General features: G+C 33.3%; 1 protein-coding gene across 1 annotated transcript; it reads left to right on the forward strand.

Moving 5' to 3' along the window:
- The first annotated feature begins 2,715 nt into the window (after positions 1-2,715).
- Positions 2,716-4,910, forward strand: LOC121253828 (heavy metal-associated isoprenylated plant protein 9-like). Its single transcript, XM_041153747.1, has 5 exons — positions 2,716-3,007; positions 3,128-3,314; positions 3,421-3,593; positions 3,724-3,814; positions 4,276-4,910. The coding sequence occupies exons 1-5, from the start codon at positions 2,987-2,989 to the stop codon at positions 4,740-4,742; spliced, it is 939 nt and encodes a 312-aa protein (XP_041009681.1). The 5' UTR covers positions 2,716-2,986; the 3' UTR covers positions 4,743-4,910.
- Positions 4,911-12,729: the final 7,819 nt, after the last annotated feature.

Consider the following 12,729-nt stretch of genomic DNA (forward strand, 5'->3'; position numbering starts at 1 on the left):
ATAAGATTTACTTAGGATGTACTTCTCCGGTAAATCAGATTGCTAAGCAAAGGACTTCACATTTTCCATGACTCTTGAATTTGGGATGAACGAAATGTGGGGATTGCAGATATATATATATATATATATATATAATAGGTTTTGCGTGTAAAGATCTGCATTGCATACAAGAAACTAAGTTGATCTCACGTGGGTTGCTACCCTTCAGATCACAAACCTGAACTAATAACAACTCTCTTTCTTTCCCCTTTCATTTTCTCTCTCTTGCTGTCATTTTGGGTTACCATAAAGCTTCCTGTTGGGTTTACCAAATGCTCTCTCTTTCGCTGGCAACCACGAAATGATGGGTCAGCTAAGGTTTCCTTAAACATGTGATAACACTATCTTACCAAACCATTTCATCTTGAATTCCGTTATTCCTGATCACATCAACTAATGTATCATATTTTAAGTAGTTTTTCAATTGAGGTAATTGATTTATAAAATTGTTTCAAACACAGAAGTGTTATAGTCATAAAAAAATCTCACAAAAATAAAATCACAAATTGACATGATTTTATATGATATCACTACAAGAAAAACGTGTATTTGTGACTTTTTTTGCAATAGAAATAGACTCGTTTTAGTTAGAAATAACTAGTCACAAATAAGATGTCTTCTTGTAGTATATGTTAGATCTACTTAATTTACAATACAAGTACTAGTAGCTTTACAATATATATAATATATCACATCAAGCTATGTTATTTTGTAAATTTACTTTTGTAGGATCTTTTTGTGGCTAAAGGATTTCTCTATATGTATTTTGATCAACAATCAGGACCTAGATAGTCTTTTACACCCTCCAACATAAGGCTAATGCGTCCACCCCAAGATAGACCTTGAACCTAGGGTAGATTTTGGGTTGGGGTGGCCGTATCAACCCTAGAGGGTGGTGCCAGATTTGACCAAATCCAATCACTTTGGCACTGGGTCTGACAAGGTTATGCGACTCCGGTGCTGGATCCAACTAAACTAATACTAGTGATTTTTCGGCTACCATCAGCCGCCACTAAAGCGGTGACTAGAATGGTGGCTGGTTATTGTCCTAAAAATAATTACAAGTATTAAGATTTTTAGGAATTTATGGTTTTAGATTTATATTTTTATTCTAAAAAATCTTAATCCGATATAGTTTTAAAACTCATTGTTGAATGAACAAATTCTTCTTATCAACTACTATTCATTATTCCACATGACCCCACACCCTATAAAAAATACCCTCACATCATATAAAAAAGTTATATGTGTGGGGTGTGTGATGTGAATAGTTGATGATTTGTAGCAAAACTTTTGTCGAACTACTAAAATGATGATGTGGTGGTGTGTAATTGGAGGGTGTACATCTAGGTCCTGACAGCAGTTGCTCCTTTTCTATAAAGCCATATGCCTTTGAGATAAATAAGTTCTTACAAGTTTGATGCATAAACTTAACGCTAGAAATTTAAGCTAAGCAATATATCAAATACATCGGTGGACATGGGATGAAGCATATGCACAAGTGTCTGTCAAGTCTAAGTAAGGTACTGTAGACTAATGCTAAGCGTGTGTAGCTATGGGCGCCACGCATCAAGCATACCATTCATAAAATCTGTAACTTATTTATTTATTTATTTGGACGTATCATTTCATATATAGTTGCGTTGAAAACAAAAGAAATACTGAATACTGCTGGAAATAAAGAGGCACACATGTTAATTATAAGCACATTCAACAGGCAAAAAACGGAAGAAAAAAAAGAAGAAAGAAAATCTTATATAGCTTGTTCTCTTTATTCAGCATTTTGAGACAATTAGCATGCAAGAATATCGATGTCGTTTTGATATGGTGTACACATACATTGAGACAATTAACAACTTATTGTTAGATTTTTGGATCCTTATTGATAGCAGCATAAAAGCCAATATCTAGACTATCAAGTGTTAAGTTGTTTTATAAGTCAATAACTTAAAATACAATATACCAATATTTCATGTGAATGGAGATAACAAAATGTAAAATGAAAAAAGATATTAATTATCTAATTTAATTAACCATCTTAGATGAGTTCTTTTTTATTTTATTATATTTTTAGTAAAGAAAAGTGTAGGAGAGACAATCGGAGGTGGCTACCTTTCGTGGGCGTGACCATGGTAACACATTATCTACTGCGAATCGAACAAGAGGGACCTAGAAGGTCAACTCGAGTTTGAGCTATAACTTAAACCCCAGTCACACTAGAGAATTCAATGAATTCTTAGGTGGGGAATACTTATAATCTAAAGTGAATCTATATTTAGATTTGAACTCAAGACTTAATACATGTCAAAACACTTAGAAGTAACCAAGGACCAAGAGCAACCACCCTTGGCGGTAATTGTTCATTTGCTAAATTGGTGGGGATCCAAATGGTGATCAGATGCAAATAAAAAAAAAAAAAAAAAAAAAAATGTGTGGTTTTTCCCACATCAGATATATAACAAGTCGTTGATTAGGATGAAGCTATCCAGGTTGTCCACATAAGATGGCTACACATTTCTAACGTTCGCCATCTTGTGAAAAAGATCAACCCGGTCGGTGGGGTGATTGAAAGTATTACCATCTGTGGTTTTTTTCAATGTTTACTTTATCTCTTTTCTCTTGGCCTCACCCATTTTCCCTCCTCTCTCTATAAATCTGCCAACCCTGCTACACTGGTTTTTCCCCCTTCTGAGGTTCCTCTTCAGCTTTGGAGTTTGGAAAAATAATCAGAAAAGAATATTAAATTAAGTGGCTCTTTGCACAGTTAGTGGCACTGCATGTGCTAAGGAATATTACAGTTTTTTTGCTTTATATGCAGCAGTCCCACCTTCCATCCATTATAATTTCAGTGTCTGTATATATAATCACTCTCTTCTCATTGTTACCTCTCCCTCCCTTTCTCCTTCCCTTTCTAATTTAAATTATATCTTACTCGCGATTGATAGAAATGGGTGAAGAAGCTAAACAGGTAAGTTTCTGCATGTTCTTTGCATTTTAGAGTTTCATTCATTTTTATTGAGGTTTCGGCTGTTTTGGGGGGCTACATTTCGTCTATCCTTATTGGTTATTATTTCATTTGCATTTGTAGGAACAAGCTACAGCAGAGGAGAAGAAAGAGGAGAAAGCAGAAGAGAAAACAGAGGAGAATAAGGAACAGAAGCCACAGGATCAGGAGAAGGAAGAGCCAAAACCGCCATCTCCATTAATCTTGTACGTGGATTTGCATTGTGCTGGATGTGCCAAGAAGATCGAGAAGACAATAATGAGGATTAGAGGTCCCATTTCTTTATTAATTGTTATACTGAAGTTTAGTTTCTTTGAGTTAATGTGTGTGCATGTGCAGGAACGTGTGTGCGCTATAACTTTTATGATTGTCATCAGGAGTGGAGGGTGTTGAGGTTGACATGGCTAAAAACGAAGTGACTATAAAGGGGATAGTGGAGCCTCAAGCTGTGTGCATGAAAATCATGAAAAGGACTAAAAGAAGAGCAAAAGTCTTATCCCCATTACCAGCATCTGAGGGTGAACCCATCCCAGAAGTTGTTACTTCACAGGTCTTATGCAGTAACTTTAATTACTTTGAAACCAGAAGAAAAAACAAAATAAAGAAGAAAATTTAAATTTAGTAAAGTACTCAAGTTTTTACTAGCATATTGAAAACAGTCTTGCTTTACTGTACTCCAGGTTACTGGATTAGTGACAGTGGAACTCAAGGTAAACATGCACTGTGAGGCCTGTGCAGAGCAACTTAAGAGGAAGCTACTCAAGATGAGAGGTACTACTAATGATTAAGAGGAAGATACTCTATAAGCTAAGTTAATTATTTGAGTGTGACTGACCAACCGCATGAAACAATGAGGAAAGTTGACATGAAAGGAATCCCATAAAGGATCGATGCTTTCTCATTCCTGGTTTTGCCTGAGGGTCTAGAGCCACTGGCTGATCCAAATGCATGGTTGGCCATCTTATGTGGCATTTAGTCATCTGGGCGTAACTTACATATTTCCAAAATTCCTTATTGTGCTAGTTCAATTTCCCTGATTAGTCCCGTTTAATGTATGTCAACAAATCATAGAAGACCATACAATTCAGTGAATAAACTGGAGAGTATTTTATCCTTATAAGGAGCTGGGATGGCATGTTCTAATTTGAGGAAAAAAAAAACGAAATCATCAGACACAATCTGTCTTGGGGAATAAATGAATCTGAAATTTGATTACTCATGTTGTGTTACAGGTGTTCAAACAGTCGTAACCGAGCTCAGTTCTGAGAAGGTCATGGTCACGGGGACCATGGATGCAGACAAGCTTGTAGCCTATGTTTATAGACGCACAAAAAAGCAAGCTCGAATTGTACCACAACCGGAGCCTGAGCCCGAGAAGAAAGAAGAAAATAAGGAAGCCGAGAAACCAGCAGAAGAAGCAAAACCTGAAGAAAAGAAAGAAGACAACGGAGAAAAGAAAGAAGATCAGGAAAAACCACCAGAAGAAGCAAAGAAAGAAGACAATAAGGGTGCTGAAGATCAAATGAAGGAATTAGAAGCCATCAAGCTGGAAGGTGGAGGGGAAGGTGGCAACATTGATCATGAGGAGGGTATAAAGAGGATGATGTACTATTATGATCAGCCACTGTATGTGATTGAACGAATCCCACCTCCTCAGCTCTTCAGCGATGAAAACCCGAATGCATGTTGCATTTCATAATAATTTCTTATAATATCAAAGAATGTTATGAGAATGTAAAGTGTCAAGTAGCAGCAGTACCACTCGCGTGACTGTGAGAGAATGAGTACTGAAGTTTGGTGGAAGGCGTCAAATAATTAATGGAATTAAAGCAAATTGATTAATAATATAAATCAATATTCTATATGATATCTTTGTATGATATTTAACTGGATATATGCATACTATATGGCCATTTTTATCCAGATCAAACCAATCTAATAAGAATATTCTGATCAGTTGAAATATGTGTCGGCCTTCGCTTGCATGCTTCTTAATTTTATCTTATTAGTAAAGAGTTTAATATCATTTTATTAACGCATTTGTAAATTTACTTTTTATAAATATTTTTGTGGTTGTAGCACTTCTGATCTTTATATAATTATATATGTAGCCTGATATGACACTAGTCAACAAAAACAATCACAAAACCCGGGAAAAATTAAACGCTTTAACCACAAACTACCATGACTACTCTTGATAAATTTATGACCTAAAGTACTATATATATATATATAATTAAATTTAAGTCACGTTTGGATAATGAGGTACTTTGTGAATAGTAGTAAAAAAATAATAAAAAAGTAAAGATAGAATATTGAATAGTAGTGGATATTAATGAAAAGTATGTAAAAAGTAATAATAAAATAATAAATAGTAATACCCAAACCAAACTAGGCCTTAACCTCTTAGCAATGAATATGCTTCACATTGCGCCATTATTAGAATATGATTGTTCATGAGATAGAACTTTCAATAATTTGGGGTGAATGTTTAAAATGAATAATAATTTATGTATAAAAAGTACAGCTTACCCAAAATCAAATTCCCATGATTTTATAGTAAGCGCGCACCTAATATTATATTATCAGGCACTAATATTTCACATGACTTTAGGCATATCAAACAAATATTGATGTAATCTATGCGAAGGAATGGTAGCTTCGGTACCTAAAAGAGAATCTTTCTTTGTACCCTAGTGATCTGATCATCTGGGAATACTATATATTTGCAAGATTCATGTATCATTTTGTCGACCTCCATAACAATGTGGACTCTGGAATCACATGCTATACAATAGCATGATTAATTATTTGTTTAACCAGTCTTTGTCAAGATCTAAATGAAGACAGATTAAGGGTTGCTCATCAAATCCTGTTGCACATGCATGGAATGAGCTGATCATCATGTTTCTGAAGAATCCAATACCCAATTATCCAACATGTTTAATTTTTTTTTTCTTTTACCTCATGACTGCAATCATATAAATAAGAACAATGATGGAATTTGTGTAATTACAATGAAATTAGCCTATCTCTTAAGCATAAGACTGAAGATATGACCATGAAAATCTTGATCTCTGCCATTAAGATCCAAGAACAATACTTGGAAAATGATCATGTCCCACCATTGGTTTCTGATTTATAGTCTAAAGAAAATATTGTATAAGGCCATAAAACACATAAGAATCCATTACGTCAGAAATCCAAATTCAATAAGGGTAAAACTAATTATGGAAATAATTTGAAACCAAAGTACTATATCAACAAAGATGATAAGAGACCCATTTGTTTTAATTGTAACAAACCATATCACTTGGCCAAACATTGTCACTATAAGAAGAGGAAAAATCAAGGCAATGAACAACCAAGATCGCCTAACCCACATGCTCATATGATGCTTTCCAGGACCAACTCCATTGAAACTGATAAACGATATGTAGCCATAAGTTCTCAAGTTTATTTGGCTTGTAGTGCTACTGATTGGATAGTAAACACATGAGCCAATATGCCACTTCTAACCGCAATATTTTTTCAATATATCAGGATACAAGTAGCATGAAAGTGACGCTGGGTAACTCCACCTCTGCACAAGTATTTGGAGTAAGAAAAATTGAACTCAAATTAACACCTGAAAATACTTTTCCTTTAGAAGAAGTATTTTACGTACCAGAGGCGAGGAGAAACCTAATTAGTGGATCTTTACTTAGTGGGGCAGGCTACATATTATTATTTCAATCTAATAAAGTTATTATAACTAAATATGGGTCATTTGTGGGGAAATGTTATGTGAGTGATGGTTTGTTTGTAATAAATATTCAAAATAATGTAGTAGACAAATTAGATTCTAATAATAAATTTACATTTTCTACATGCTCCTCTTCAATATGGCATGCTAGATTAGGTCATGTTAATTATCATAATGTTAAAAGAATGATGGATTTAGAGATTATTCATAAAGTTCCTGCTGATTTGGATGAAAAATGTTTAATCCGTGTTTAATCAAAACAGCCTAGAAAACCATTTAAATCTATTATAAGAAATTCGTCTCTACTTGAATTAATTCATAGTGATGGTTGCTATTTAAATGGTGTCTCCTCTAAAGATAGTAATAAATACTTCATTACTTTTATAAATGATATGTCCAAATTTGTAATGGTTATTTGATGAAAATAAAAGATGAATCTTTTAGTAAATTTGTCGTCTATAAAACTAAAGTTTAAAACCAATTGGAGATAAATATTAAAATTATTAGGTCTGATAGAGGAAGTGAATACTTCTCTAATCAATTGGTTCAATACTGTGAGGAGAATGATATTATACATGAGGAAACTACTCCATATTCTGCTCAATCCAATGATGTTTCTAAAAGAAAAAATAGAACCTTGGTAGATATGGTCAAATGCATATTCTCTAGTTCTGGCCTACCTGAGCAATGGTTGGGGGGAAGCAATACTTTCATCTTATTTTATCTACCATTTAAGGGATCTGACATGACATCGTATAAACTTTGGAAGGGTAGAATACCCAATATTATTTTCTTTGGAGTTTGAGGTTGTCTTGGAAAAGTTAATGTTCCAAAAATTAAGAAAAAGAAATTAGGTCCCAACACAGTAGATACAGTATTCATTGGGTATGCTAAACATAGTTCTGAATATAGATTTTTTATTATAAAATCAGAAGTCCAAGGTATTGATCCTCACACCATGATGGAGTCTAGGGATGCAACATTCTTTGAAGATCTATTTCCTTTCAAAAATAAATTAGGAAGATCTCTACCTACAGTAAGTTTTCCTTCTACCAGTAGTCAACCTACCATTATATCTAATCCTAATAGTGCATCTGGATTAGAAAATAATCTTGGAAGAGGAAAATGAGTTAGAAAGGAAAATGATTTTGGACATGATTTTTATACTTATTCTATGGGGGAAAACCCATTGACTTTCAATGATGCCATGCTTTCCATTGATTCTACTTTCTAGAAAGAAGCAGTAAATAATGAGATGAAATCTCTTAAGACTAATGGCACTTGGAACTTATGTGATCTTCTTCTTGGATGTAAAACCATTGGATGTAAGTGAATTCTTAAAAAGAAATTGAGACCTGATGATATTATTGATAAATTTAAAGCTAGTCTAGTTGCAAAGGTCTTTACACAAAGAGAGGGTATCGATTATTTTGTCATGTTACTAGAATAACCACAATTTGTGTTCTAATTGCTCTAACAACGATCCATAAACTTGAGATCCACCAAATGGACGTAAAGACTGCATTTCTTAATGGCGATGTAAAAGAAGAGATATACATGGATCAACCAGAGGGATTTGTAGTTCCACTACAGGAAATGAAAGTTTGTAAACTTATTAAATCTCTCTATGGTTTAAAACAAACCCCTAAACAATGGTACCAAAAGTTTGATGAAATAAATTTATCTTATAATTTCAAGATAAATGAATCTAATAATTTTTTATACACTAAAATAGTTGATGGTGCATGTGTAATGTTATGTCTTTACGTTGATGATATTCTCATTTTTTATACCAATATAGATATTGTTCTTGATGCTAAAAACTTTTTATCTAAGAATTTTGACATGAAAGATATGGGAGAGGCATAGATAATTCTTGGTACTAAATTAATGAGATCTTGTAATGGTATTAGCATAAATCAATCTCATTATATTGAAAAGATTCTTAAAAAGTTTGAGAGATTTGAATTCAAACATGACAGTACTCTTCTTGATCCTTGTTTGCATTTATGAAAAATCTTGGAGATCATGTGTCATAATTGAGATATTTCCAGATCATTGGTACGTTACTGCATATTGCTAATTCTACTAGACCTAATATACTAGTAGGCCTGATGATTCTCATTGGAAGGCACTGGATATAATTCTTAAATATTTGAGAGGAAACATGACATATGGTATCCATTATTTTGGGTATCCCACTGTATTAGAAGCATACAGTAATGCTAGTTGGATAGCTGATACAATAGATCGTAAGGGAACATGTGGATATATTTTCACTGTCGGTGGAACAGCTGTGGCTTGGAGATCTTCCAAGCAAACTGTAATTTCACGATCTACCATAGAGGCTAAATTAATAGCCTTGGATACTACCGGACATGAGGTAGAGTGGCTTAATAATTTATTATCAAAAATTTCACTAGTTAAAAAATCAATGCCAACTATTTCTCTTCTTTGTGACAATCAGACTGTGATAAGTGTTTGTAATAATAAACATTTTAATAATAAGAGGAGACATTTGAGTATCAAGCATTCTATAATAAGATACCTGATAAAAAATGGATACCTGACTTTGAAATATGTAAAGTTAGAAGATATCCTAGCGAATCCTTTGACGTAAGGATTAGTAAAGTTGAAAGTTATATGTACATCAATGCAAATGGGACTGAAGCCCATAAATGAGGTCACCAGTAGTGGCAACCCAACCTTCCTGATTGGAGATCCCAAGAAGAAGGTTCAAGAGGAAGAATAAACTATTTGAGTGATTGGATAGCACTATTAAAATATTATTATAGGTCCATCCCTAGGGTATGAGTGCTACAAATGCAATGGCAAAGGAAAAGCGAAATGCTTTGAATGAGTCCAAAACTAAGAAGAGATATTGAATTGCAGGTATCTTTGGAGGAGTCACCTATGTGAGTGTAACTATGGGGCTGCAGTCCATGGTAATTGGGTTATTCTCTAGTGCGCTCATGAATCCAAGATATGGTGCACGACCTTTATGTACCACCTTGAAAGGAACCTAATTTATTTCGTACTATGTGTGTGGTGTAGAGAAGTCTGAGTTAAAAGATTCTGGTTCAAAACTTGGTTCACCATGAATCTTTCAGATGGAAAAACGCTAACACTAGGTAGACGTTCAAAACCGCAAGCTACCTCTATTGATGCATAGTACTTAGCCCAAAGAAAATTTTATTCTATTTTGTCTTTTAAAATATTTTAATTAGGTGAGGGATTGTTTTTTTTTTAACTTAAAAATGATTAAAATATTTAATGTTGAGTAAAAAAGAATGTGAATCATTACCATTGTTCAATGTATCGGTTCGCTTGTTTAAATTTAAATGAAAATGTGTCATGGTAACTTGAACTAATATATGCCTCTTGGAGATAGAAATCTTAACCGCTTGCCAACCAAACAAAATGTTGTGTCTTTTGGTGAACTAGAAACATTTTCAATGTATTTTCTAATATTTGAAAAGTTGTGACTTCTCAAAAGTGCTCATTCATTTTAGTTGTGATTTTTCATAAATACCCTTTCATTTATATGTCTTGATTTTTCACAAGTATCATTTCATTTAAATAATTTGTGACTTTTCATAAGTGTCATTTCATTCTCTATAAATAGGGAACTCCACCCAAAAATTGATGGGCTTCAAATTCTCTACAAAAATTAGAGAAATATTTTCTCATTCTTTTTATCTTTCTTTCTTTGGGCTTTGGCTATTTTATATATATCGGGTTCGAGGTTATCCTTTTGTGTGCACCGACAAGGAGATTAACGGAAACCGACGTTGTTGTATCTTGGGAGTAGATTGTCAAGAAGCCTAGTGCATGTTTAAATTTGAAGGCGGCAAAATCTACTTTAAGGACAGCGTCCATCACAACGTACCTAAACATCGGGTTCTCTCTTTCTAATTTGCTCATGTTATTTTACATATTCTCTAGTTTACAAAGCGTTTCAAATATTTCCCAATAGAATCCAATACCCAATTATCCAACCTGTTTAAATTTTTTTCTCTCTTTTACCTCATAACTGCAATCATATAAATAAGAACAATGATGAAGTTTGTGTAATTAAAATGAAATTAGCGTTAGTTTTTTGTTAAAGCATCACTTGTTTCCATAATTTAAATTGATGAGAAGAACTAAACTTAATCATTTATTTATATTATAACACTCTTATTAACTTGTGGGTCGAATAATAATATTCATTTTATTAAGAGCAATGCTATGTATAATTGTAAAGTATACAAACGTCATATAATCAATTTGAAAAAATATGGTGGCCACTATTAAGAATTTTTTTTTTATGTGATTCTCTTATTTCTTTACTTTTTTTTTAAGGGATTACGCGGTATTTGCACATTTACGATTATAAATATCATTTTTCTTTTAGTAAAAAGTAATATTAGGTACAAGTCTTTAGTATGAATCATGTTTTTTGCAGAACTTTGTAAGAAGTGGACCCCACGAGAAATAAATTTCATTATTGAATTTATATCCTAATACTTTTTAAATTGCTTTTCTCTATGCTTTTGAAATACTAATAATTAGTAATTGAAGCCAAGGAGATGCAATGCAAAGTGAAATAATCTGGACCATGGTGATCAACATGCTCTTTCTTTCCCTTTACTTATCCATAACTTCTGAAAACTTTCTACTTTCGTAATAATTACACTGAAATAATACATCATCCTTTCTGATTCCGATTTTCACGTGTTGGTTTATATATAATAGAATGGCATTCAGAAACAGTAGTAAAGCAACCAAAGACTCGATCCATGGATTCCTGTGAGGAGCTCCGTGAAGTTGCAGAACATCTTGACATGCTTACGCTAAACAATCATTGTACCCCAAGTCATCAGAATATATCCATCTTTATGCGCGCGGTTCCTTTTTGTTTTAGTGGGTGCAGTTAAAAGTACTAAATGTTAAGATATAGAAAAAGTTTTGTTAAATTTATATATATATATATATATATAATCTTTGTGGATGTCACATGAAAATACAAGGATAGGATAAGGATAATATGATAAGCAGGTTTTTTAAGATTCTCTGAGACAAACCAGAGGCGTGGGTTTCACATGGAGGAAACGTCCCCACTGCGTTTGAGATCTGAGTCGTCATAATTCTGATCAATAGTCCGAATGAGACACAAAAATCCATATGATCAGATCAATTAGCATGATTTTTAATGTTAATTTTATTTTTTATTTTACATTCAAACTTGAAACTTCCTATACATTTATGCATGTTTCTAAATCAATGCATAAATCAATGTACAATTTCCTAAAGATCATATGAAGTTATAGGAAGGCGATTCATTATCATGTAGTTACGTAGGCATCTTCCGGTCCACATCATATATACTAGGTACTAGTTCTACGAAAAGGTGGATTCCACCGTGAAAAGGTGTGAAAAAATCATTTTTTTTATAAAAGATTTATGCAAGACGTGTGCATTTAGGGTTTGCTACTACCATTACTCAATTCAATTGCCTTTTTTTCATCTACACTGTATATATGATCAGATTTTTGTTAGAACCCTCTGTCCCTTCCTCTTATATTATTATTAGTTTTAATCCTTAATAAAAATAAAATAAAATAAAAAATTGTGCCTATTGGCAGGCTATGATCCACTCAATTCCAAATGCGCAAAATTTGATGCAGTAAATAATCCCTAGTCAACCTCGTAATAAAGTTAAAGGTTATGATCATTGATGTTTAATTTCTCAACCTTGCTTACACATGATCATGATGCAAATGTCAGTTCATTACTACATTAATATATATTATTTTTCTTCCTCGAGTTTTCTCCAGTCAAACAAAGAATGATCGTAGTACTGATCTTGACATTAATGTCTTATTTCTCCAAATACTCTTACGAGGTAAAGGATGTCATCTCGAGAAAAGATTAATGAGCGCGCATGCTGCATGCTGCA

The sequence above is a fragment of the Juglans microcarpa x Juglans regia genome, chromosome 3D (assembly GCF_004785595.1).
Source record: "Juglans microcarpa x Juglans regia isolate MS1-56 chromosome 3D, Jm3101_v1.0, whole genome shotgun sequence".
Lineage (NCBI taxonomy): Eukaryota > Viridiplantae > Streptophyta > Magnoliopsida > Fagales > Juglandaceae > Juglans > Juglans microcarpa x Juglans regia.

What these genes read in the sequence shown, in the direction of transcription:
- LOC121253828 (XM_041153747.1), top strand. Translation starts at nt 2,987, where the DNA reads ATGGGTGAAGAAGCTAAACAG. An exon ending in TGGGTGAAGAAGCTAAACAG is followed by an intron (nt 3,008 to 3,127) that starts GTAAGTTTCTGC and finishes TTGCATTTGTAG; the next exon opens with GAACAAGCTACAGCAGAGGA. An exon ending in GAAGCTACTCAAGATGAGAG is followed by an intron (nt 3,815 to 4,275) that starts GTACTACTAATG and finishes GTTGTGTTACAG; the next exon opens with GTGTTCAAACAGTCGTAACC.